General features: G+C 44.1%; 1 protein-coding gene across 2 annotated transcripts in view; it reads left to right on the top strand.

Annotated features, from left to right (window-relative positions):
- Window positions 1-27,581, top strand: part of PCDH11X (protocadherin 11 X-linked) — a 793,680-nt gene that overhangs the window by 374,811 nt on the left and 391,288 nt on the right. For both annotated transcript variants that reach the window (XM_056859145.1, XM_056859144.1), the window contains one exon: window positions 332-403. In XM_056859145.1, the coding sequence (XP_056715123.1) occupies window positions 332-403 (72 nt within the window). The remainder of the gene's footprint in view (window positions 1-331; window positions 404-27,581) is intronic.

Genomic DNA, 27,581 nt, shown 5'->3' with positions numbered 1-27,581 from the left:
GGGACTTCAATGCCATAGAGCTCAATTGCCAAAGTGGCCATTTTCTCCAGGGGAACTGATCTCTGTCACCGGGAGATGAACTGTGATAGCGGGAGATCTCCAGCCACCACCCGGAGGTTGGCAAGCCTAATTTATCTGTACACCTGTAATCCAATATACTTTGCCTGTCCCCAGATCAGAACAAATAGGGATTTGCTAGTCTCTGTTAATTGCATTTATTTTTTTACTACAACTATAAAATGCACTCATTTATGGTTTCAGAATCTTATGCCGATAGATGTGCTGTACATCCAAGTAACTAACAGTTCGCATTTCTCTTTCTTTTCCAAAGCATTCAAAAGAAATGGGAAGGCCACAGTCACCACTGAAAGAAACAAGTCTAGAATCATGGACTCAGCCACAGGTAGGAATCATTTATGATCACCCTCTCCTCTGGATGTATCCTCCTATGGAATGGTGTAGGTATCAAATGTTTTGGTTGGCAGTTATAGTTTAACACTTTGTTCATGATTGTGGTTAAATGAAATTCTTCAAGGATGCTTCCTTTCAACCCCCTTCTTAGACTGGTCAAAGCTAATTGTACCCCTCCCTTGATAAGTGGTGATGTTGATTGAAGGATGGGAAGCATGCCGTGGCAAGGGTTAGCCCCCACCGTGCTGAGCTGATTGCAAAGACACACACACACACTGTGGGCACTTTCACACATACCAAATAATGCACTTTCAATCCACTTTCAATGCATTTTGTAGTTGGATTTTACTGTGAGAAATGGCAAACGATCATTAAAGTGCATTGAAAGCGGAATGAAGGTGCATTATTCTGCATGTGTGAGACTTTAAGAATTTTTTTTAAAATCAGCTGGTGGGAGAGGTGATCAATGTCAGCGTTATGATTGGGGACCCTGAAACCAAGGCAACTGTGTATTTTTCCAGTACAGGGAGAGTCTGAGAAAAGAGGAGCTTGGTTTCAGCTGGAAAACCAGCCCATTGGGCATACCTGCCAAAGGAACTGACGAATGGGCATCATAAAAAATGGTTTGGGGGAGAGAGCCGTGGAAAATGTGCCAAAGGACCTCATTGGCAGAGCTTAGAGTATCTCCCATGTTAGGATTCCTAACTCTGGATTGGGGGAGGTTACCTAAACAGGCAGAAGTTTTAAAAGGTGAAATCTTCCTTCATTCTGGGTTCAAACACTTCACCCAGATGCTGTTACTGGTGGTCCTCATCCTTTCTGTAACAGGGTAGTAGGGGGATGGGGATGTGTTTGCTCCATCAAAGGTAACTGTCTTGTAATGAAAGTTAGCTAGACTTATGTTTCATTTTATTCCCATAGAACCGTGTTGGCGAACCTATGGCACGGGTGCCACTTCCGGCACGCGTAGCCCTCTCTGCCGGCACGTGCGGTTCCTCCAAGCCGCTTGCCTTTCCGGCTCTGCCCTGCCCCGGATGGGGGAAAATGTGCCTCTGGAGAGTGGCAAATCCAAGGCAAAACCTTCCATGCTTGAGTGGCCTCTTTCTTTCTCCGTCCTTTCCCTACTTTTCTTTCCCTCGCTCCATTTCTTTCTCCCTTTCTCTCTCTTTTTCTTTCTTTCTCTCCCTCCCTCCCTTTCCCCCTCCCTTCCCTTTCTCCCTCCCTTTCCTTCTTTCCTTCCTTTCTTCTTTCCCTCCAGCGGCTTCTTCGGCGCCCTCTGGGTCAGTGCGGGCGGAGGGGCGTGCAGTCCTTTTCCACCTTTGAAATGCCCACAAGCCATCCTCCAAACACCTTTCCATTTGTCTTGATATGTAGAGAGAAAACACTAAGCAACTAGTTGCCAATCTCCAAGGACTAGCTGGAGATCTCCTGCTATTACAAGTGATCTCCAACCAATAGAGATCAGTTCCTCTGGAAAAAAATGCCACTTTGGCAATTGGACTCTATGGCACTGAAGTCCTTCCCCAAACCCTGCCCTTCTCAGGCACCACCCCAAAAACCTCCCACTCATGACAAAGAGGAACTTGGCAACCCTAGCCTCTCCCTCTGGGCCCCCTCTGGGGGTGGTATTCAGGTTAAATTGCCACACTGGCACTCGGTGATAAATAAGTGGGTTTTGGGTTGCAGTTTGGGCACTCAGTCTCTGAAAGGTTCGCCATCACTGCCATAGAACATGGGTCGCAAAAGTGCGGCTCCCGAGCCGCATGCGGCTCTTTGAGCCCTTGAGTGCGGCTCTTTCCATGTGCGGGCCTTGCTGAGTAGCGAAAGGGGTGGGGGGCGGGAGAGAGTCTGTGCAGGAGGCGCTTGGGTTACGTAGGAGCGACCATGTGCCATTGCTGCTGCTGGCGGGCCTGCTGTGGGGAGAGAGTCTGCGCAGGAGGCGCTTGAATTACAAAGGAGCGACCACGTGCTGCTGCTGCTGCCTGGCCTGCTGTGGGGATTGGGGGTTTCTTAAGCAGCGGAGGAAGCGGCCGCCATTTCAATATTTGCACGGTAAGCCCGCCTGCTGCCTCCTGGCTTCTGCTGTCGGCTCCTCGAGTCCCTCTTCAGAAAGGCTCAAGAGAAATTCTCATTGCTTTGGGTGCGCTTTGCCCAGACGAGGAATCCCTGCGCGGCACCTTTCTCGCTTCAGGCCGCCGGCAGCCCGGAGGGGAGGGGGAGGCAGAGAGCAAGCTGCCCCGGTGGCCGCCACCTCCCCTTTCCTTTCCACGCAGGCCTCTCTTTCAGTACGGCTGCTCTCGCCCCCAGGGCTGCAGAGTGGGCTCAAGGCCATGCTCAGGCCGCCCCTGGGAGGGGGGAGGGGGCTGGCGCCGTGGCCTCAAGGGAGGGAGGGAGGGAGGGGCAGTTGGGAGACTCTCCTTTCTCCCCCCCCCTGTGGAAGCCGCCTGGGCGTGCGGCCCTGCCTGCCTGCCTGCCCCCCCAGCTGTGGGGGGGGGGGCTCCTCCAGCCAAGCCACCTTGCTCGGGCGCCCACCTGCCTGCCCTGAATCTGGAGCCCGTCGGTCCCAGAATGGTGTGTGGGGGGGTGAGCACCTGCCCCTCCCTCTGGCCAGGAGGGAACTGGCATGTCCGTGGTGGGGGGGGGGAGGATGGATGGACTGTGCATCTCCCTCCCTCGAGGGAGGGAGGAAGGGGCTGTTGGGGGACTCTCCTTTCTCCCCCCCCCATGGAAGCCGCCTGGGCGTGCGGCCCTGCCTGCCCCCCCAGCTGGGGGAGGGCTCCTCCAGCCAAGCCACCTTGCTCGGGCACCCACCTGCCTGCCCTGAATCTGGAGCCCGTAGGTGCCAGAATGGTGGGGGGGTGAGCACCTGCCCCTCCCTCTGGCCAGGAGGGAACTGGCATGTCCGTGGCGGGGGGGGGGGGAGGATGGATGGACTGTGCATCTCCCCCTTGTTTTTTTGCATGGAACACACACAGACCGGGGACCTGCTGGCCTCTTCCTTTGTGCCGGGGATCCCTGGACATCTGGACCCTCACTGGGTGATGGTGGTGGTGGGGGAGGAAACAATGGGCCTTTTTGTCTGGCAATTGTTAGCCCTCCCCTGGCCTATTACTATAGGTTTCCCCTCTTCCTGCTACTTTGTGCCTCTTTCAAAAGGAATGGGGGGGGTTACACTGTCCCCACAGCCATTCACCACCCCACTGTGCAGTAGGTGCTCTACTGGTTTCCACTTCTGCTAAATTTTAATTAAAGTTTATTAAGTTAATAAACAGTGTACCTACCTATATAGTTTGAGTTTAAAAAAATTGGCTCTCAAAAGAAATCTCAATCGTTGTACTGTTGATATTTGGCTCTCTTGACTAATGAGTTTGGCAACCCCTGCCATAGAACCACATCTCCTAACTATGATAGCTATTGTGCAGATGTATGGTCTAGTTTAATCTTTTAAACTAGAAGGTAATAAACCTTCTTTCCTGTTTAAGAAAGCAGGCTGTGTCTCAAATTCTACCTACACGCTGAAAACTGCTCTTACACGCTAAGGACACACACACCCCGGGGGGGGGGGAGCTAAAGTAGTTGGCAGCTCTGCCCTTTGTACTTGCTCAGACTTACCCCAAGGTGCTGGTTACTTGAGAGGCTGGGTTTTATATATTGGGATTATGGCAATGAAGAGGAAACACGCTTTTGCATGCAGGCAAACATGCACAACACTTTGTACAGGAGCTTGGTGAAAGGAAATTCTTCAAGGATGCTTCCTTTCCTCCACCTTCCACTCAAAGCTAATTGGAACCCTCCTAATTGAAGGGGGGAAGCATCGAGTGGCAAAAGTTAGCCTCCATCCTGCTGAGCTGATCCCAAAGGCACATGCACTGTGTCTCCAGAACTGATCTCTGTAGGCGATTTCAGGTCTCTGGAGATCAGTTGTATGTTCAGGAGATCACTATACCCCACTTGAAGATTAACAGTCCTATGGCACCTCCACTGATAAAAGTCATGTGGAATGGGGACTGTAGTAAGGAGACAAGCTGGGTGAGATTGTTCTAAAAGGCTAGCAGGATCTAACGCAGCAAGTTGGCATGGTTGCACCCCCCCTCCAAAAAACAAAAACATACACATCTTGGATTTCACAATGGTCATGGTAAATGGATCAGCTCAAGACTATTTACTCTTTCACTTGGAGGCCAAGAAAAGTGAGGAAGGAGCTGACTTGGTTGTGTCTGTTCCTGGTCTCCATGTGTTCAAAAAAGGGACTCTTTGGCTAGTGTTTGCACTCAGTCTGATATTGTATAATGGAGAACCCCAATAAAGGGACCCCAATATAGGGACTTTCAAGTGCACATGCCTGGGTTTGAATTGAACTGAATCAGTTTATTTGTATAGCCATAGGCCATTACAAAGTGTCCTTATAGTTATACAGAATTCTGTAAAATCAAAGTTAAAAGTTAAATACAACAGAAAATATAAAAACAACAATGAACACAGAATTACCATACAGTATAAATCCATTTAAACTAAAAAAAATATCCTCTCTAAAAATTCCTAAACAGTTGCTGTTTTTAAAACCTCATTGGCTCTTATCTTCTTTGCAGCCAGGGCCAATTGTGAAATTCTATGATACATGGGTTTCAGTGCAAAATTGCCATTTTTTCTTAAGAGGAGGTGTGCTTCTGCAAGTGGAAGGGCACCTTTGGATCCATAGGTTTTGTGCAGGTGGTACACTTGAATGTGTTTCAGTTGAAGATGGAGGGAAAGGATGCAGCCCTGATCATATCTCTCCACATATTTTATTCCTCCCAAACTGAATGATCAAATTGGGTTTCAGATAGTTGTCACAAAAATGAGACATCTTTCATTTTTACCCCCACGGCTGCGTGTTATCACCAGTGGGCGGGAAGGTGGATGGCGAGCGACAGCCGCCTGGGTGGTGGTCATGTGAATTGGCCCTTCATCTGTACTCAGGGCAAATTGCGACGGCAGAAAAGGCTGTAACAAGCGGGTGACAAAAACGAAAATGTACAAATTAAGTCAGTGTCTGTGGAATTATGAGCAGCTCATTAACTCTGGGGATGGAATTTCTATTTAAGTCTGCCGAATGACAGCTTAAAGGGTGAAGGCTGATGAGCTGAACATTTCAGAATCTTAAGGTCCACCAGTTTTGACCCATCAGAAAAGAAATTATGTTCTTTCAATTCAAGGGATGGGGAAACTGATGAATGAGGACATTGATGCACAACATTTAACTTGAAGATCATATAATGCTTGATAAGAGAATGCTTTTTGGTTGGCTACAGTGCTCAATATTGCTTTCTGTCTGACATGAAAACTTGACAAAAAGTTTGATTTTAATTATAATACCTTGCTGTTTTGCCAGGCCTGGTGGGTTTTTTTTTTTCCTGTGTAGTGACTAGATTTGTACCTGTTATTTTGCACAGCTGGTTCTTTTGCTGCCCCACTGTTTTTGTGCTTTAACACTTAACTAAGGATAGCTCCAAAGACAATCTTCCATACTTCGCACTTGTACTGGGAATTTTCCTTTCAATACAAATGCCATAATTGGCCACTTTTCCTAATGATGGGTGCTGAATTTTAAAGATGATAAGCACCCTTGTCAGTTTCAGGACCTCTAGGCTGCAGATGGGCTCATTCCTGAATGGAAGGTCTCCCTTGCCTGAGAGCTAGGTTGGCCAGTCCTCAGCTGGCAATCCCCAGGAGACTGGGAGTGGGGTAGAGACTCACTGTAACAGCATCTTGTGATACAGGGACATCATTTCTAGCTAAATAACCAGAAGTGATGGTGTAGTGGTTAAGAGCGGTGGTTAGGAGCGGTGGAGTCTAATCTGGAGAGTGGCGGTCTCTAATCTGGTGAACCAGGTTGGTTTCCCCACTCCTACACATGAGCTGGGTGATCTTGGACCTAGTCACAGCTCTCTTAGAGCTCTCTCAGCCCCACCTACCTCACAAGGGGAAAGGAAGGGAAGGGTGATTGTAAGCTGGTGTGATTCTTCCTTAAGTGGTAGAGAAAGCTGGCATATAAAAACCAACTCTTCTTCTTCTTCACGTTATGGGAGGCTCCCGTGTTTCCCTGAAGCTCTATTGTTTTACCACAGAGTTTCAGGAAAAAGCTAGAGTGTCCAGTGATGTGGTGCTGTCACTTCCAGTTACAGAGCTAGAAATGATGACATGGCATTGCTAAACACTGGCCCTCCCCATCTTCTTCCACTGGTCCATTGAGTTCCAGCAGAGAATGGGGTTGCTGAGAGCACGTAAATGGCACCCCTACCGAGAGCAGGCATGAGATGTTATGGGCAAAGAAGCAGTGAGAGTGAGAAACAGAAGTGTGGCTGTTGTTAGCGGCTGTTGCAGCTGTGACAAGTGAGCATACAGCAGTCACTGGGCCTTCCCATTTCTCATGGCTGCTGGTTGGACAGCTTTGCCAGCTCCAGCGGCAGTGCTTGTTTCCACCCATTCACCCCTCTGCTCCCCCAGAGGGGAGTGAGGAGAAGGAGCAGACTACACCAGCAGAGTACATTAATGTGTATACAAAGGAGGCAGAGACATGTGCCACCTTCTTCACATGTCCCCAGCTGCGTTGACCAAATGGGGGAAATGCATGTGTTCTTGCACAGGGTGGGTTATAAACCTGTAACCGTTGCAGAAACTCAGATAGCTCACAAACCAAAGAGGACACATCACAGTTTTTCATGGTCCTTCAGAGGTCAGGCAATGGCCTTTGGAGCTTCTCCTCATAATCCACAGTGGGTTATGTCCCATCCCACCCCCCCAGCTTCATCCACTGGAAATTTTGGAAACCTTGTAACATTGGCATTGTAAAATAGGGACTTCTTTTGGTGATGGGTACAGACATACATAAGGGCCCCATGACAGAGTGGTAAAGCTGCAGTACTGCAGTCCAAACTCTGCTCACGACCTGAGTTCGATCCCAACGGAAGTTGGTTTCAGCCGGCTCAAGGTTGACTCAGCCTTCCATCCTTCCGAGGTCGGTAAAATGAGTACCCAGCTTGCTGGGGGTAAAGGGAAGATGACTGGGGAAGGCACTGGCAAACCACCCCGTAAACAAAGTCGGGATGTGACGTCACCCCATGGGTCAGGAATGACTTGGTGCTTACCTTTAAGAAGACGTAGATCATGCCTCAGGTGCAGATGTGTTGTAATGGTGCATGCACCTACTATTCTATCTTTATTTTCTGGCCATGGTGTTCGTTGGCTGTTTGGTATGCACCAAGCTGGTTATGATGGAGTCTTTACTCACTTTTTAAGATACTTCAGGTTATACTCTTCTTTTTTAGGGATGACATCGTTATATACTTTAAAACAACATGGATGGGTGAATTAAGCCCCGTTCAGAATTTGGTTTTGGCATTCCAACCACATGCATTAGGAGCACACACATAATCCTCTCAATATGCATGACTCCATTTTGTGTGACCAGGGTAAGTAGGAAATAGGTAGCTTAGGTAATGGGTGGACAAGCAGCTGTGGAGGAAGAGTTGTGCTATGTAACCGCATCTGACAGAGCGATGCAGATATTTCCTGTCCTCATGTAAATTATTTCACGATTGGAATTGAGCAATGAGTGTAGTCTGGAAAAGATATTTGTACATGAGAAAATGTTGATGCTGAAGTTGACATTTGGGAAAATATTGTCATTAGGAGCAAGCTTGTGCATCAGGTGTAAGTTGAGCAAAAATTAATGTTCTTGTTGGCAATTTTAGCTGTTTCCCGCTCAATCACTGTTTGTGTTTTCCCTGGGTCATCCTTTTTACAAATGCCATTGCTATAAGGAGACCAACGAGCCGGTAAGTTGGAAATTGAATCGTCTTTCAGGGAAGCCCGAGTACATACATTTACCCTCTCTTGCTTAAAAAAAGAAAAAAAAAAGCAATCCGCTCTGTAATTTGCTACCTCCTTTTAATGATGCAACATTGTAACCAGTGGCCAGGAAACTGTGAACGACTCTAAAAATCTTTTTGCATTCGCCACAGTTTGAGATGCGTTCCAACACTTCTCTGAAGCCATTGCATTAAAAATTGAACTGCGGAGGAAAATAAACCATGCATCAATTAGTGCCAGACGATTGGATCCAGTTAGGGCCTTTGTACTTTGAGATCACTTATGTGGGGAACATTCCTCTGTTGCTGGAATATAGAGCTGTGAAATTGGTGGCTGAAGAAGGACTGGGGGCGGGGGGGATCTGGACTAGAGGTCCAACCACTCGGCTCCTCAAGGGACTTTGCCTTTTGCTGAGAAGTGAAGAAGCGAGAGATGGAATAGAAAGCTCTGTGATCTTTGGTTGTCCTCTCCACGTTTTCTCTTCCTGTGTTCACATGAACAAGGGCAAACCAGGTTGGACACTGTTCGATGGGTTATTCAAGAGTGCTTGCCTTCATTGTACATTATGCTCTTTATGTGCAGGAACTCATTCCTTACGCAAAATGTCTATTTGATTAAGTCATCGGAGGATGTTTCCCTCTCCTCTGCCGAAGAGGAGGCTTGGTCTCTTTTTCCCATGGGGGAAAAATCTGGAGTTAAGTCAAATTAAAGATTTATGCTGAATTAATGGCTTGAGTAAATATAGCCCGAGTTTCACTCTGGCTCTGTTCAGTGGTTTCCTTGTGTGATTCCCTTGGCATGCATCCTCTGGGTCTCTGGCAGACACCTTTTCTTTTATTGTGATGTGTTTGGCATCCATATTGTTGCACAGTCATCACCTCTGTCATTTTAAAAGTTGTCTTTAGGTAGGGTTGCCAACCTCCAGATACTAGCTGGAGATCTCCTGCTGTTACAACTGATCTCTAGCCAATAGAGATCAGTTCTCCTGAGAAAATGGCCGCTTTGGAAATTGGACTCTATGGCACTGAAGTCCCTCCCCAAGCCCTGCCCTCCTCAGGCTCCACCCCCAAAACCTCCCTCTGGTGGCGAAGATGGACCTGACAACCCTGTCTTTAGGTATTCAGAAATGGATTTGAAGACACTATTAAATGCACTGTTGTTTGTTTTTAAATCGTGAAGGTCTCAAATTTACCGAGATGTTAATTTGAAAAGAAACCATTACAGAAGAACTGGAAGTCAGTGCAGCTGAAATAAAAGAGAGTTTAAAATATTGTCGAAGGCTTTCACGGTCAGAGTTCATTGGTTCTTGTAGGTTATCCGGGCTGTGTAACCGTGGTCTTGGAATTTTCTTTCCTGACGTTTCGCCAGCAACTGTGGCAGGCATCTTCAGAGTAGTAACACTGAAGGACAGAGAGACACTGTCCTTCAGAGAGACACTGTCCTTCAGTGTTACTACTCTGAAGATGCCTGCCACAGTTGCTGGCGAAACGTCAGGAAAGAAAATTCCAAGACCATGGTTACACAGCCCGGATAACCTACAAGAACCAAAAGAGAGTTTAGTTTTCATAAAGGTTTATAACAGCATCAAAACACAGAGAAAGAAACCCATTGGCTGTGAGGGGTTTTTTGGGGGGAGGATTGTGGGAAATTATGTTGGAAAAGGGCAGAAGTACCTAGTGATCACTTCTATGTGAGCTGACTATATTTGGCTTTGGTGATACCAGCGCATAGTCGGATCTGGTCATCAGTCCCATGGTTCCATCCCATTAGCTACATGGTTTCTGATTGCTTGGGTTGGCCCATGTGACCGGTCAAGGAAACATTGAGTCCACTTTGAATTGGCTGTGCTTGTTCTCAGTAATGTCATCATGTAGCATTAGACATCTCTAGCTGTGTAGTCTCTGGTTTACTGTAAGATCTTTGTTTGGCGTGGATTGTCAGTATGGCTAAGCAGGGAACAAGTTGACACAGCAATATTGATATGGCACCATGGTAGAAATGGGATTGGAGGCTATGAAAGCAAATGAGATAAAATATCAGGCATTCACACAATATAGGGATTGGCCCCAAAAGCACTATTTTTTTCACAATACACAAACAATAAAATCTTCTATTCGGTCTTGGAAGATAAGTGTAACTGAATGTGGGGGTCATGACACATTTGATTTATTATCAGTAAATGTTTGATTTGTATACCTATCTTATATACCTATATATCTGGGGTCATGTAAAAATTTCTTGGGCGAAAAGGAGTCGCGAGTGGAAAAGACCTTTAGCCCTGAACTAGACCACTGGCCCATCAAGGTCAGTATTGTCTACTTAGACTGTCAGAGGTTCTCCAGTCTCAGGCAGAGATCTTTCTCACCACCACGTACTGCCTGTTCCTTTTAATTGGAGAAGCCGGGGATTGAACCTGGCATCTTCTATATGCAAAGCAAAGGCTCTTCCACTCAGCCACAGCCTCTCTCCCTGTTAAGGTTGACATCCTATCATTTGAGAGTGGCTTTCCCTTGTATATAGGTGATGATGGGAGCTGGGCATTATCTTGGCATCCCACACAACCTATGCATGTATCAATAAACCAGCCATTATAAGTGTAATGAGCACATGAATTGCCTTATATTGCCCATCAGACCATTGGCCTATTAAGGGAAATGCCAGACCAAGTATTTATAATGGGGGGAAATGGTAAACAGCATGAGGTAGTGTCTTAAGATCTGTGGCAAGTGTACAGGGTATATTGAGATATTAAATAAGAATGCATCGTTTCAGTTATTTTCCCCACTGCCCTGATTAAACATTTGGCTGGTAAGTTACGTCAGGTTTTGCAAAAGCTGTTTCTGCTTGCAGTTAAGAAGGCCCATAAACAGTTTCAATTTTACAGAGGTCAGTTAGCTTGACTTATTCCAAGTCTGTCTACGGTTATTTCAGCTTGGGGAGCAATCTCTTTTAAATTCAATTTTCCACAGTTGTGTCTTGGATTCAGAGATCAAAGGATGTCAAATCGGACCTCTGTTTCCCCAAAGAACAAATGGCAGGACAAAGGGAGTTGAAGCAGAGTGCCGTGCTGGCACTGCCTAATGAATCAAATGCATTTTGTTGCATGTAAGTGGACTCATTTGCATACTATTTAAGGATAATTTTGAATTTCTCATCCTTGCTGTCTTGACCCCGTTGCTTCTCCCTTGCATTAATAGAATACCTGATTCTTTACTTTCGTGCCATTTTGTTTGCTTTCACAAACATCTCCCAATGAAATGTACCCTGTTTTCAACATTATTTATATAGTAGTAACTCAGTACTGTATGTACAATAAACACATGGTTAAGAACATAAGAAAAGCCATGCTGGATCAGACCAAGGCCCATCAAGTCCAGCAGTCTGTTCACACAGAGGCCAACCACGTGCCTGTAGGAAGCCCACAAACAAGACGACTGCAGCAGCATCCTGCCTGAGTTCCACAGCACCTAATATAACAGGCATGCTCCTCTGATACTGGAGATAATAGGTATGCATCATGACTAGTATTCATTTTGACTAGTGGCCATGGATAGCCCTATCCTCCATGAAGATGTCCGCTATCCTCTTAAAGCCTTCCAAGTTGGCAGGCATCATCACATCCTGGAGCAGGGAGTTCCACAATTTAACTATGATTTGTGTGAACCAGACCATTGGCCTGTAAAGGCTAGAATGGCAGTGCCATTAGAAGGTCTGATATTGAGGTCTTGCACATCATCTGCAACCTGACCCCTTTTTAAACTGTAGATGCCAAGGATTGAGCTTGGGACCTTCTACATGCAAAGCAGATGCTCTACCACTGGTATGAGAAGAACCATGGGGAGATGGCAGTCATAGGTCATTTATGCATGGGTACTTGGACTCATGTTCACACCCTGTCTAACTCGGTTGTTTCTTGGAGTTCTGCATGAGTTTTCTGTCCGTTAGAAATGGCCTCGCTGCCAGCCCTCACAATGTCTGGGTCTTGCCATTACTTTGTTAACCCAACACTTCCCTCTCCCCTGAGCTCAGCCCAGCTGAAATCTCCATGCAGAAGGTAAAGCACTGGTGGACCCAGAAGCTTGCTTTCTCTTACAGCCAATCACAAAGCAGTGTGTAAAGAAGCGGGGATTCAAATGCTTCCTGCTTCTTCGGAGCTCTTTCTGAGCAAAAGAAAGGCTTTATAAAACTGAGGCTTGGATTCCCCCCCCCCTTCCCACCTTTCCTTTCAGATTGTTCCTCTTTTCTTTTTTTTGTTCTTAAAAAGGTTTTTATGCAGCAATTGGATTTGGGGGGGGAGGAATTTTCTCTCACAGTGAGCACTACAAGTAAGCCAATTACAAAGCAGCATTTAAAGGGAAGGGACTTGATTTGAGTTTGGAGACTGCTGGTGGAGAGATAGCCAACTGGAAAATGTGGATCCAGCGAGCAACAGACCTCAGGTAAAAGTCCCATGCATAAATGACCAAAGTGCTTCAAGTAACATTTGTAGTGCTGCAGAGGGGAGAAGAGCAGTTTGGACTGCTTTAAGAACTGTGGCCAGTAAGAGAAGAAGCCCCCTCCCCTCACAGTGTCCATTGACATTCATTGCTGAGGTTGAATAGCATCTCTGTGGGGGGAAGCTATATTTCCAGCCCATTATGGCCTCTACAGAGACCATCTGTAGCAGCAGGATGATTGAGCGACCTGCGAAGGTTTAGAATAGTGGCTTAGACTATTTTTTAAATGTAATTCTCAGGTTTTCAACTTTTTCATAACATTGTAAGCTGCCTTTGGTTCCAGCATTGGCAGAAAGGGATGGATATAAAGACCCTAAAGAAGCAAATCATTAAGAGGACCATAGATGGTACATGCAGAGCAGCTCAAGAAAAGGGAAGCTTAATGGGATTCAGATTTGGTGGGCTTGCCCAATAGAAGAAGAATGGGTTTTTCTACCCTGCTTTTCTCTGTCATAAGGAGTCTCAAAGTGGCTTAAAATCACCCCCACACACACACACACAACAGGCACCTTGTGAGATAGGTGGGGCTGAGAATGTTCTCAGAGGACTAGCCCAAGGTCACCCAGCAGGCTTCATGTGGAGGAGCAAGGAATAAAACCTGTTTCTCCAAATTATAGTTTCTCCAAATTATAGCTCATGTGGAGGAGCGGTTACAGTCTGCCGTTCATGTAGAGGAGCAGGGTTCAAGATCAGTTCTCCAGATTAGAGTCTGCCACTCTTAACCAGTATACCACACTGGCTACACCACACCTAAAGTCTACTTTCACTGCTTCTCTCTCTCTAAAAAAAGTTAGGTTTTCTGGAAACAGTGCTACAGATGGAGGGGCTTTTCAAGTGGGCATTGCCAGTTTTCTCAGTGTGGCCAAACTGAAACAAATCCTTCATGCTTGAACATTCTTTATTGTATTGTATTGTGTTTATATCCCACCCTTTCCCCAGCAAGTTGGGCTCAGGGCGGCTTCCAACAGAGAATAAATACAGATACAATATAATATGGGTTTAAAACTTAGAATTAAAACTATAACCATTCATTTTTGACGTCCTTCAGCCTATTTGTATTAAACAAGCAGCTCATTTGCAAAGATGTATTGCAGAAGCACCTGGAAGGGCTCGGGATTGCAATGTTAATATATGAGGCACCCAGCCTTGCCTTCAAACCCATTTTCAGTCATCAGAGGAGTAAGCATACATCGAGCACAGTTGTCATATCTTGACACGTTTGTAATGGCCTGTGGCTAAATGCAAATAAAACCATTCATTCAATTGTCTTATCCATTTTGAAAGCCCCATTCAATAGATGCTATACTATATGGGCTCTCTTGCCAGCCACTGTTTATCCAGACACTCCCCTTGAACTACAGCCAATACACAGGTGACCCCGAAGGTCAGTCTACTCCATTCATAAAACACCATTGAGAAGGCCCTTTCATAGTGGTGTTCATTGTCCAGTGATTAAAGGCTCATTTGTAATCATTTCTAGCTGGTGCACATCTGTGAGGCTTTTATAGGCTGAACTTAAAATGTCAGATGTTGGTCTTTAATTAACATCTGCACTATTCAAGTGGCCAACTAGTAGTATGGTGTGATGGGGGGGGGATAATTTACGGTAGAGGAGGCAAGAAGGGACAGGATCACACAGCAAGCAGGATCCATACATGATTTCCTCCTTGCCCAAGAGGTTTAGTGTTGTAGCGATCCAAAGCAGGGAATGCATTGGAGCTTCTAGCCACAGCAACTGCATCTTGCCTGCACCTCGTCTCTGATTCTTTGACCAGTAAGGATGATTTCAAATTTCTCCACCCTGCTTTTTTTCAAAATGAAAAACCACTTACGCTGATTTGGCTTCTCCTTTATGGAAGTCGAACTCATGTTTCTTCATATTTATATCGTTTTATTTTTCCTTGCATTTTCCTGTGGCAATGTATACAGTTTTCAACATTATGTGAGCATCAAAAAACCAGCATTATACATATATTATGAGTTGGATCCTCTGGGTCCATTCTGCTAGCACTGATCATTCCACCGGAGAAAAGCACCTCAATAGGGGAACGGATCCATAGGATCCAACCCAATATGCATGATGTACAAACTGTGCAAAGAAACTGTGCACAATATAAATAAATCTGCAAACCCACTAGTGAGAAGCAGAGGACAATTAACAGTTGTTTAACAGTTTTTTAACAGTTGTAAAAAAAATAGAAATGAATATAAGAAAAAATGAGATAGGGAACACTGCTCATCTCAGTAGGCTGCCTGATTTGACAAGCATTGAACTGCACCGTATCAGAGAAGCACAAGATTCTGAACCATGTGCTTTCCTTATAACACTAATGTTCAGGCAAGGGCATTTGTCGGATGAAAGACAAACTAAAAAATGGCTTTGTGGCCACTTGCAAAAAAGAACTCTTAGCCATAGGAAAGGTTGTGCTCCTTTTCCGATCACCTTTCCAGTATTTCCTCACTACCATAACATCCAAATTTCTGTGGCAAGCATGGATTTGAGAATATGTGTTTGTGAGATTCTGTGCACTTGCAGTGTGATGTGAACATCTGTGATGTCAGACCATTGGTCCCCCTACCTCAGTATCAATCAGTTTTTATTTGTTATTATCATAGATCAGCTGAGATTGACACACAGGGAGAGTCATCAGCACATTTACATACAAGGTGCAAGATTTAGCCATTTTAGAGGTGGTTTCATTTAGAACATACAGAGAGAAGGAGGGGAAATATAAAATCCATCAGGTCTGTCTGAAAAAATTGATAAGATTGCAGTAATATATAAAAACCTAATGTCCCTATACAAATGACAAAACACATCTGGTTAAGTTTGGGTCAGGGGGTCCAATTTTATAGGCAGTTTTCCTGTATTTGGGGGCCCATAAAATTGATCCAATCTTCACTAAATATGGGGGTTCTTGTAAGGAGAGGCACCTGCAGCTCCGCTGAAAATTTTGTGCCCTGTAAAAGTTAAAGGGAATGGCTCCTATGTTAATTAATGGGACCACTTTGAGGGCTCGGGGGGGGGGGGCTATTTGTAAAGTAGAGGCACCAAATTTGCAGTGTAGCTGATAGTGCCACTCTTTACTAGAATCCCCAAGTTTGGTGAATATTAGGTCGGGGGTCCAATTTCATGGGCTCTCAATTTTTCCTTTATTGTTTCCAATGGAGAATGGACGGGAAACCCTCTTTGGGGACCCATACAATTGGACCTCCTGACCCAATCTTTACCAAACTTGGTAGTTCTTGTAATGAGAGTCACCTGCAGCAATGCTGCAAATTTAGTGGCTCTACCTCAAACTACCGCCCCCTCCAGAGCCCTGCAAATATAATGTACCTGAAGATACCTCAAAAATCTGGAAAAAAAATGCTTTTTTCGGCTTTGCCTTTTCGGCTCCATTGAAATGGTGCCTGTCCCCCCCCCCCCCTTCAGTTTGCCATATCTGAATGCAACCACTAGTACAGAGTTGAGAAGAGTACATTGTACCTTCCATACATTGGAGGAAATGTCAAAAATGTGTGAACGTTTATGGATAAATTTGCATCTGACTTCAGCTTTTTAAATACTTTTCAGTGCTCAAGTGACTCTGAACGTATGTTAAAATAGGTTACAATATTGACAAAGCTACTGATATTTCTCAGGGTGGGGTTTTTAATTAACCATTAGATTAGTTGCCCAGATTGAAATTGGAGGCTAACCTGGACTAGCCTACTCAGTCAGAATAGCGATAGGCATTTCATGAGAAGATAAAATATTTTTAATAAGATTAGTTGAATTTCTCAGGGAGATTTGACATCTTTTTTTTTTTTTTGGCCCTTGTCTTGACAAAGAAAAGTTACAAAGAGATTTTGTAAAGAGCCCAAGTGAATTGTTAGGAAGTTGACATTTTTTTTAATGAGGTAGCTAAATAAGTAGCTAAAAGTCAAATCCTAATTACCAGTGACTGAGGGTAACTTTGTTTCCCTCTTTTCTCATCTTTACAGAATCACATTGTAATCTCAGAGCAGTGGATAACAACATCCCTAATCCAATATTTTAACAGTAAATAATTTGATGATGGGAATTGCTGCACTAATCTCTTAGGCCGCCAACAGTACAGTTAAAGAATCCACAGGGGTTTCACTAATCAGTTTTTTGTAGAGGAAATCAGCTCTGGCAATTTGTCTACATTCAAAATAGCCTGCAGCTGGAGAGAACTAGGCAGACAGCTTTGTTTAAAAAAAAATATTCAAGGGAGGTAGAAGTTTTCTGCTCTTGTTTTTTTCCACAGAAGTGGTAGGGAAAGCTTCAGACCCGAGCTTTGCTTCTCTGTAACAGACGTGTAACATCCCTCTCCCCAAGTCTTCATCTAATACATACAATTCTATGAGTCAGGAAAGATTAAACATAACCATTCCATTTCTGAAATTACATGAATAGACCACAGCATGGGAGTAGGCTTGGAGCCCAGGGTAGGTCAATGGGATCCATAAAGTGTACTTATCCATCATGCATAGATCCTGACTCTAGAACCAAAACATCATCATATTCACACCTCCTTGGGGGAGCTCATGTTGCTTCTTTGAGGAATAGCTTAACTGGCCATGTGAGCGTCCTTCAAGCTTCCGGCTAATTATGTCTTTTAGTAATACATGAAATGTCCTAGGGATTGGCAGTTTGGGCTACCGTTTGGGCTTCAGTAAGTGCTTTGTGCCTGGCATATATCAAGAAGGAATTCGGCTTTTGCTTCATCATCAAGCTCTGGATAAAGAAGGGAGCTACAGAATTAAGAACGTTTTGAATCAGACCAGTGGTCCATCTAGTCCAGCATCCTGTTTCACAAGGCCAACTAGTTGTCCTGGAGGGGAAACGAACAGGACATAGAGGCCAAGGTCTTCTCCTAATGTTGCTTTCTAGCACTGGTATTCAGAGGTTTGCTGACTCTGACTATGGAGCTCTGACTTCCATACCTGCCTGAAGCTCTAGGACATTGGAAAGCCCAAGAAGGCTGGATAACAATATTTGACACAAGCACCCTGGTTTTTTTCTTCTGTTTCCCCCCCGCCCCCCGCCCCCAGGGTCCTTCCTTCCTCCCAGACAGGGAGCTGGGGGAAGGAGCACCCAGGACAGGGTGGAGGGAGGGGTGTGTGCCATGTACTCTGGAATCAGGTGCTGGTGTTTTCAGGGGTGGAGAGAAATGCACCGGGTGCATGGATTGCCACCAACATGAGGTGGCAATGGGAGAGCCAGTGTCTATTGGCCTGGTTTGAATTGAGTGACCTCGCAGAACTGGCAGAGCTGATGTTGTTCGGCTTGGTTTGATCCCGACCAGCAGTGACTCGTCCTGTACGTTCACTGGCCAATCTACCAATGAAGGGGAGCAAGAGGAAGCATGTGAGTGCAAGACTCATTCACATAAGACCAAACCATAGCTTAGAATCATAGAGTTGGAAGGGGCCATACAGGCCATCTTGTCCAACTCCCTGCTTAATGCAGGATCAGCCTAGAGCATCCTGTCCAGCCTCTGCTTAAAGACTGCCGGTAAGGGGGAGCTCACCATCTCCCTAGGTAGCTGATTCCACTGTCAAACAACTCTTACTGTAAAAAGCAAACAAACCTAATATCCAGCCAGTACCTTTCCTCCTGCAATTTAAACCCATTATTCTGAGTCCTCTGCTGCCAACAGGAACAGCTCCCTGCCCTCCTCTAAGTGACAGCCCTTCAAATACTTAAAGAGAGCAATCATGCCCCCCCAACCTCCCCTTCTCCAGACTAAACATTCCCAACTCCCTCTGCCTTTCCTCATAGGGCTTGGTCTCCAGGGCCCTGATCATCCTCGTTGCTCTTCTCTGCACCCGCTTGATTCTTCCCACATCCTTTTGTATCTGAACCATCCCAGTGTGTGACAAGAATCTGCTTTTAAATGATGGTACAACCACAGCAGTATCCTTCTCACATTGCTTTTCTTCCTTGTTGTTTTATGCTGAAATTAAAAATGTGAAAGTTTGGTAAACGGTGCTTTCCACATATATTTGCTGGGAGTTCCCACAGCAAAGTTATTAATTAATGTTAAAGATGCATTAGTGACTGTGCAGCAAAATCCACCACAATTTAAGCTTTGACAGCACCTGAAAGAAATCCTAAGGTCACCTCTAGGGTATCGAAACCTTCGTTGTTGCCAGGGGTCATTAGTCTAAAATGAAACGGCTTAGGGTAATGTAATCCATTTCACTCTTTAGAATAATTAAGAGAGAGCCAATTTCAAATGGGATTTATTGTATTGTTACTTGAACACGTTGGGTGTCTAACCTGTGATCAAGGTGGATTCGTTTTTTAGAAAGTTCCTCAACTCGCTTAATACCTTAAGGAGCTCAGAGAGGTTTTAGACATTTCTCTTCCCCTACCTCTCAAGTCAGGGTGGAATAGAAGCTGGTTAATTGTGTCCCTATTTTTATTCTTATCTGTATATTGAGTACTGTTCCATTGTTATGGTTTGTTCCAGAAGGGGCTTATTATCCTAGCAAATAGATACGATGCCTCAGTCGGAAGGCTCAGCAACTGCTAAACAGTATACAAATATTGCCTTGAAAGAGTTGATACTGGAAGACAGATCCTAAATATAAACTTTAGAGCTGAGGTGGTGGATATATTTGAATACAGGGATAATGAAGCATCATGGTTCTGGGATGGGAATTGGGAAGAACTGAATTCAAAGCTCAACCTTAAACTCCCTGAGTGCCCACACACAAACCACACACTGGCAGTTGGAATACTAATGGTGGTCTGCCTAGCAGATGGTGATGAATAACTGTTTCTTCATTTTTTTCCAGTAGCTCTGGTATTCTGCTTTTTGCTGTCAGTTTTGTAGATTCTATGGCATAGGTATTCTCTCTCTCTCTCTCTCTCTTTGTGCCATTCTGTCACAGTTGACTGATGGCGACCTAGGGTTGCCAGCCTCCAGTCGACAGAGATCAGTTCACCTGGAGAAAATGGTCGCTTTGGCAATTGGATTCTATGGCATTGAAGTCCCTCCCCTCCCCAAACTGCGCCCTCTTCAGACTCTGCCCCAAAAACCTCCCACCGGTGGCAAAGAGGGAGGGATCTCTATCGGCTGGAGATCATTTGTAATAGCAGGAGATTTCCAGCTATTGCCTGGAGGTTGGCAGCCCTATCCATGGCTGTTTTGGCACATGAACAAGTGTGGGGAAGGGACAAAAGTGCCGTACTGCAGGCCTGATCAGGATTGGGTCCTTGCAGCATTTTTACATGACTTTAAAATGGTGGCCCCTGAGGACACCATCATGTCTAGTTTGGTCCTGAGACCCTAGAGAGCCGCTACCAGGCAGAGTAGACAGTACTTGTACATGATAGCTCAAGGAGCTCTGCCTCAGTAAAAGTCAGCTTCATATTTGGTCCTATTCTGTATATCACGTAATCATGGAATGCATTGTTATGCAGGAACAACACTTAAAATGTGTATGTTTTGCAAGAAATATTGAAACAGAAAGTAGAAACCAAATCAAAACGCAGATATTTTTCTGGGGCAAAATAATAAAGATGAGAAACTCGACATCATCTCTACCCACAAGGTTGCTGTTAGAGCTGCTGAGACAATATTTTTCAGTGATGGTTCTGCAAAGTGCTACCCGACTCCTTTACTGTTCCAATTTTCTTCTTGTTATTTAATTTTGCTCACTGCTTAAATGTTTAAGAAATTATGGCCAGCCTTTGGGCAAAGGTGTGCACATACAGTGAAAGGCAGCCTCTATAAGTGACGAAGCCCAAAGTTGGCTGCTGCGTGCTCTACAGCTCCATTCACTCCATTCTGGGGGTCCCGAAAGATCCGAAGGGGGATTCTCTTGTTGGAATGTGGCCACTGCGGAAAAAAGATTGTTGAGAACCAAAGACATTACTAAAATACGTAAAACCATTCTATACATGGTATATGTGCATCTATCTGACTAAAAGAACTACTTGTTCTGTTTGAGACCAGTTCCCAGAAATGCAGTTTGTTCTTTTCAGCGACTGCTCGTTCAAGCTCATTCCGTAAAAATTTAACATGGTCAGTTTTCTTTCTCTTAATTACCGTATATACTCGCGTATAAGCCAACCCGCGTATAAGCCGAGGTGCCTAATTTCACCCCCAAAATGGGGAAAAATTAGGCACCTGCGTATAAGCCGAGGGCCGGCTTATACAACCCCCGGGTTGCACTCCCGCCCGGCCTAGCGGGCCCTCCAGACCCACTCCGACCCCAGCGCCACCCTATGGGGAGAGAGGGAAGAGCCCCTGAACCCCCTACTTACCGGGAGAGGCGGCAATCAGCTGACAGCAGCGGTGGCGGCCCCCCCGGCGTGCAGGAGGCCCAGCAGGCCGCTCCTGGCCCGGGGGAAGGCGCGCTGGAGGCGGTGGCCACGGCCATGCCCCCCGGCGTGCAGGAGGCCCAGCAGGCTGCTCCTGGCCCGGGGGAAGGCGCGCTGGAGGAGGCGGTGGCAGTGGTAAGTTCCCCCCTCCCTCTACCTAACGTATTGACCCCGGTATAGGCCGAGTTGGGATTTTTCAGCCCTTTTTTTGGGCTGAAAAACTCGGCCTATACGCGAGTATATACGGTAAGTTTTTATACTGAGACCTAAGTTTTAAAAGACGAGACATCAGCACCCCGTCAGTACTATGCCTCACCTGTCTCATTGTGGAAACTAGTTATTTTTAAGTACTTTAGATTTGTGATCCTACCATCCATTTTTTATGTAAGGTATAGAGTTTATAGGTCTATTATTTGTAAATAGAGGCTTGAAGTGGTTATTGATGTCATCAAAAATATTATGGCATCAGTACCATTTTGTAAAAGAGCTGATCTCAATAACCTCAACTCTGGATTTTTAAAAGTTTGAGATTTTTTTTTTTTTTATGTAGATGATCCGACCATTTAAGTGTCCTAAAACCGGGTTTACCATCCTCTGCATAGTTCGAAACTGGTTTCAGTAAGATGTCAGCATTGACCATTAGTATCAATCTCTGCGGTCAGTGGTCGCATATAGAAAAATCAACAACCTCAAACTTAGCTACACAATTAATTAAGATAGAGAAGATGTACTAGCCCTGCAAGTCGACAAATAAATGAAAGTTCCACCTGATGAATTAAACTTGGAACCATGTAAAACATATAAATTATTCAAAGAAAGCAAATCCAAGAATTTTAAACCAAACTTGTTTACGACCACATACTTCGCAGAGCGATCTAAAAGATGAATATGCACAGCAACCTGTGTGTTCAAACCAGCTCTGTCAACTATAGGGTTTCCAGGTCCCTTTTCACTACTGGCGGGAGGTTTTAGGGGTGGAGCCTGAGGAGGGCGGGGTATAGGGAGGGGAGGGACTTCAATGCCATAGAGACCAATTGCCAAAGCATCTATTTTCTCCAGGTGAACTGATCTCTCGGCTGGAGATCAGTTGTAATAGCAGGAGATCTGCAGCTAGTACCTGGAGGTTGGCAACCCTAGTCAACAATTTCTTTTTAAATTTTTTTTCTTCATTTAATATATCCATAAAAACAATATAATAATACTAATAAAGAAAAAAACAAATAGTATTTCTAATTTGACAATCAAATGACTTCCCCCTCTCCCTCTTCCGTCTAAAATTAAATTGTATAATCTTTTGCTAACGGAACTAATCCCAATATTGTTTTAATTAATCTGTTCTTATCATATCCAGCATTATGAAATCAATACCTAATATAAAAATTAATACAAAGTATGAATAAGGGATTAAATCAATGAGTATCCTTTAAATGGTCCCGTTAAAAAATAATTTTCACAGTACATTCTCCAAGCCTCCCATTCCCCCCAAAATTGTTCATTATCATTCTGATTTATCAAAGCTTTAAGCTTTGCCATCTCATCAATTCCAGCATCTTTTTTATCCAGTCTTTTTTGGCTGGTATCTCAACTGTCTTCCATTTAGCTGCATATATCAATCGAGCAGCCGTGGTGGCATAAATCAAAAAAGTTCTATGAGTGAAAATGGTATCCTGTACCATACTCAATAGCAGCATTTCAAGTGTTTTAGGAATATTTTGTTGTAGGATCAACCTTACTTCATTATATATCATCTTCCAATTTTTTTTAGCTTTTTCACAAGTCCACCACATATGATGAAAAGATCCAGTTTCTTTATTGCATTCCCAGCAGTTTGGTGACATTGAAGCATATGATCTTGCTAATTTCTTCGGTATTAAATACCATTTGTACATCATTTTGTATACATTTTCTCTTAATAGTTGCGAAGATATAAGTTTCAAGTCTCTCATCCAAAGCCTTTCCCATTTTTGTAACATTATATTATGACCCAGCATTTGTGCCCAACTGATCATGGTAGGTTTTATTCGTTCTTATTCACAATAAAGTTCTAACAATAATTTATACATCTTGGAAATAAGATGATCATTTGTATCCAGCAAAAGTTTCCGTAAAGTTGATTTAGTTTTAGAAAATCCTGTTTTCACCTAGTCAACAATTTCACCCAAACTTATTCTTGCATTTGAATCAGCTCCTGAGTGCTCTACAGTTCAGTTCACAGCAAAGTCATCACATGGCTCTTCCCATCTCCAGGGCTAGATGAATTTCCAGGACCTGAGGATGATCACTGTGGGGAAAAAAAAAGAACTGTCCACAAGATGGAGCAGTCAGATGATAGTTCCGGCCGGCCGGACAGCTGAAACTCAGCTTGAATTTGCTGGGTGTCGGTGGGTGAGATCCTCTGTGAAGAACCTGACTCCATGCAAGATCCCAATTCCCAAACCCATAGTCTAGCTCCCCCCACCTCAGACATTGCGCTTGATGCGAGCATAGAACAACGTCAAGCCGATATGGCATTAAGATAAAAAAAAATTGATGGGATACTGTTCAGATCCGAGGAGGGGGAAAAAAACTGAATCTGATGGATTCATTACTTGGAAACGTATAAAGCAAAATACCATATAAATGGAGCTGTGGAAAACAAATGCCTTTGAGAATGGTTATTTAAGAGTGATAGATGTGTTGTCAACCTCCTTTCTGTGAACAGCAAAATATGTATGTTAAAAAGAATTGGGGTGGGTGGGTGGGGGAGAACAAACGCAAGGAGATCAATCATTGCTGTAAAAGGTTTAAAGATTGGAGCAATATCTCCATTATTATGGGGGACTTTTACGGTAAAGTTACACTAGTGGCAAGACTTCACTCCTGAGTTTATGATCACGCCATTCCTTCAGAAAGCTTGAGTATTATTCTCTTCTCTGCAGGGTGCCACCAAAAGTATGACCGATTAAATTCTGGGCCTTTCTGTGGGCAGGGGAAGAATCCTGATGAAAAATCGAATCACACTGATGTTCACCGGGTTTGTTTTTTTTTTATTGCTGTTTGCTGCTATTGTTTTTGCTCTCTGGAGGCATTGCTGTGTATCTGTGTTTAAGCCAGAAACAGTTGTGGGAATCAAAAGGTTAACCACATGGGCAATACCCAACCAGTCATGGAACACTCCAAAGGTAATGTTACTGAGGACAACTGAAGCCAGTTCAAAGTTGGGATGGGTAATGCTTTGGAATAGGGCTGGAATTAGGGTTAGTTGGTTTTTTTTGGGGGGGGGATTCCTTTCCATATGTTGCCATGTTCGGTGGTTTCAGTCCATGTGCTTTAGGGTTGCCAATCTCCAGGTGGAGCCTGGAATTACAACTGACCTCTAGACAACAGAGATCAGTTCCCCTCAAGAAAAAAAAAGTCTTAAAGGAACACACTAATTACATCTTATAATAACAAGAACAAAAACAATTTATACAAAGCAGAAGAATGCACTACTATTATGCCAATGTGTGGTTTAAAACCACCATATATAATTGGAAATTTATTTTATTGATGCTACTTTATGCTATTATTACAAAAAAACAACTCAAATCAGAAGCAGAGTTTAATCCATATGGAATCACGTTTCATTTTTCTTTTTAATACAATAATTCCATATGGATTAAACTCTGCTGTGGAAGGTGGTGTTATGCCCTGCTGAGATTTTACCCCTTCCCAAATCCCATTTTCCTCGGCTCCACCCCCAAATCTCCAAGAATTTTCCAACCTGGATTTCGCAACCCTAGCTTTCATTGTTTGTATTGATGTTTTTGTTGTTGTCATTATTTAATCCCATTTATATACCAGAGCAATGAATGCACACTTTGTGTTTATAATGTAGATTGTTTATAGTGAGACACTAATGCCATTGGGAAAATAATTATATTTTATTGGGGAAATCCCACTCAAGGAAACAGAAATTAACAAAAAGTGCAGGCTTGGCTCCTTAGTTGCTATTCAAATAATAATAATCCCATAGACAGAACAGCATTTTTGTTGCTTATTTACCCTCCAGCTAGGGTAGCCAACCTCCAGGTGGTGGCTGGAGATCTCCTGCTATTAGAACTGATCTCCAGGAGATAGACATCAGTTCCCCTGGAGAAAATGGCTGCTTTGGCAATTGGACTCTATGGCATTGAAGTCCTTTTCCTCTCCAAACCCTGCCCTCCTCAGACTCCACCCCCCAAAATCTCCTGGTATTTCCCAACCCAGCGCTGACAACCCTGCTTCAGACTCTTTGTACTCTATACCGTTCCTGACCGGCTGCAGACCCCCTCCCCTAGAATGCATATTTTTGAAGGTCACAGTAGTGTACAATGGAAGAGCGAAGGTGGAAAATTATCTGCCTCTTTTGCAGCTCCACTCATGCTTCTTGGGATCCAAGCTTGAGATGCACAATGCAGAAGCAAAAATCAGAACAGAAGGGCTTTTTGTTTTTTTTTTGTTTTTTTTTTGTTAAAGATGAAGCGGCAGGAATGAAATATTCAGCACAAGTTTTGTGACAAGGGCACTCTTGTCATTCAACAGCTTTATGTCCTTCAAATTTAATACTAAATTTCATCAGAATTCCCAATCTGCTGTGTTTCTCAAACAGCCAAACTACTAAATATGTAAATATACAAAGGTGGTTTTTTTGTTTGTTCTTGAATTCCATTTTATTTATTCATTCATTAAAATATTTATATCTCTCCCCCCCCCCTTTCTGGATCAAGGTGCCTTCTAATTCATGGTACAACAACATAATTCAATTTTTTAAAAACATGTTTTTGTTTGTTTAATAACTTGCCAGAGTTTTACACAGAGTGAAATTTTGAGACCTATTTAAATAGGGTTGCCAGGTCCCTCTTTGCTACCAGTGGGAGGTTTTGGGGCGGAGTCTGAGGAGGGCGGGGTTTGTGGAGGGGAGGGACTTGGATGCAATAGAGTCCAGTTGCCAAAGCTGATCTCCAGCTAGTACCTGGAGGTTGGCAACCCAACATTTGGGGAGTCTTGCTTTAGCAAAAACTGTGAGGAATTTCAAGGGAAGCAAAAAAAAGGGGGGGCAACATTTCTCAAGGGGAATTCTGTTCATTCGTACCGGGGATGGAGAGAGAGAAAAAAATTCAACTCGCTGTTCAACCTCAACCATTATTTTGAAGAAAGATACTTTGTCGAAAGTGCATTCTGGAGGAGGGAAAGTACTGTAGGTTGCTTCCTGTAATTGTCCAATTATTTGTGGTACCGCCCCATGGGAATCTTCTTCGAAAACATGGTGTGTCTGTATATTTTAGAGTGCGAGAGATTGCATGGTATGGCTGCCGTTCCATCGGTCTTCATGTTTGCTTTCCCCAAGGATATGGATAGGTGGTCTCAAATGGATACATAGGCCGAGCTCTCAGGGCTGGAACAATTGAAATAAGTTGAATTTGTCCTAAGAAATTTGAGGAAGGAGGAGGCTGTTTGGGGGGGAGGATGGTGTTTTCAACAGTGGGTAGTCAGCAGCACTTTAGACACCCCTACCAATCTTCCCATATCTTTAAGGGGGTATGAGTTATTTTCTGCTGGTGTGAGCACTAGATAAAAGATTATTTTTCTCAGATATCATTTCCATATTTTTTTTAAATCTATTTGGATGTTTCCCTGCACATCTAGTGAATTATGGGAGACTGGTTCACATAAAGACCTTTCTGGCATAGACTCCATTGGGAACTGAAGACAAGGCTAGAAAACAAACGCAGGTAACCAGTAACACATTAACACTGTCTGACTCCCTCTAAGCTATCCAGGGGCGATTTGTTTTAAATGACCATTATTTTATTTATGCAGGTGTGTTTGTTTCCTTGATTCCTCTTGATCTGCTTAGGCATACAGTATGTTTCAGTACTGCTGAACCACTGGGGAATGTCAGAGCTTTGCAGAATCGAGGGGATTTTCAAACTCTGTTCCCAGTTTGAGGCAAACCTTTTTTCTTTTTCTTTTTTTGTTCCAAGTGCACAGTCATAATTTTATCTGGACTTAAATTTGGGTCGTTTATGCATGGGTACTTTCATTCACATTCACTCCCCATCTGTCTCGGTTGTTCCTTGGAGTTATGCAGGAGTTTCCCCTCCATTAGAGATGACCTTGCTGCCAGCCCTCACAAATCCTGGACCTTGTCATTCCTCTGTTAACCTGATTCTTCCCTCTCCCCTGATCTTAGTCCGGGTGAAATCTCCATGCATAAGGCAAAGTGTGGGACACTCAAGCTTAGTTTCACTCACAGCCAATTACAAAGCAGCATGTCCAGAGGTGGGGATTCAAATGCTTCCTGATTCCTTGGAGCACTTACTGAGCAGAAGAAAGGCTTTTTTAAAACCGAGTCTTGGATTCCCCTCGCCACTTTTCTTTTCAGATTGCTCCTTTTTTTATGTTCTTAAAATGCTTTTTTTTTTTTTGCGGCAATTGGGTTTGGAGGGAACTTTTCTCTAACTACAATCAATTATGAAGCA

The sequence above is a fragment of the Euleptes europaea genome, chromosome 13 (assembly GCF_029931775.1).
Source record: "Euleptes europaea isolate rEulEur1 chromosome 13, rEulEur1.hap1, whole genome shotgun sequence".
Taxonomy (NCBI): domain Eukaryota; kingdom Metazoa; phylum Chordata; class Lepidosauria; order Squamata; family Sphaerodactylidae; genus Euleptes; species Euleptes europaea.
The sequence above is the reverse complement of the archived record's forward strand: the minus strand, read 5'-3'. Positions and strand labels throughout refer to the sequence as shown.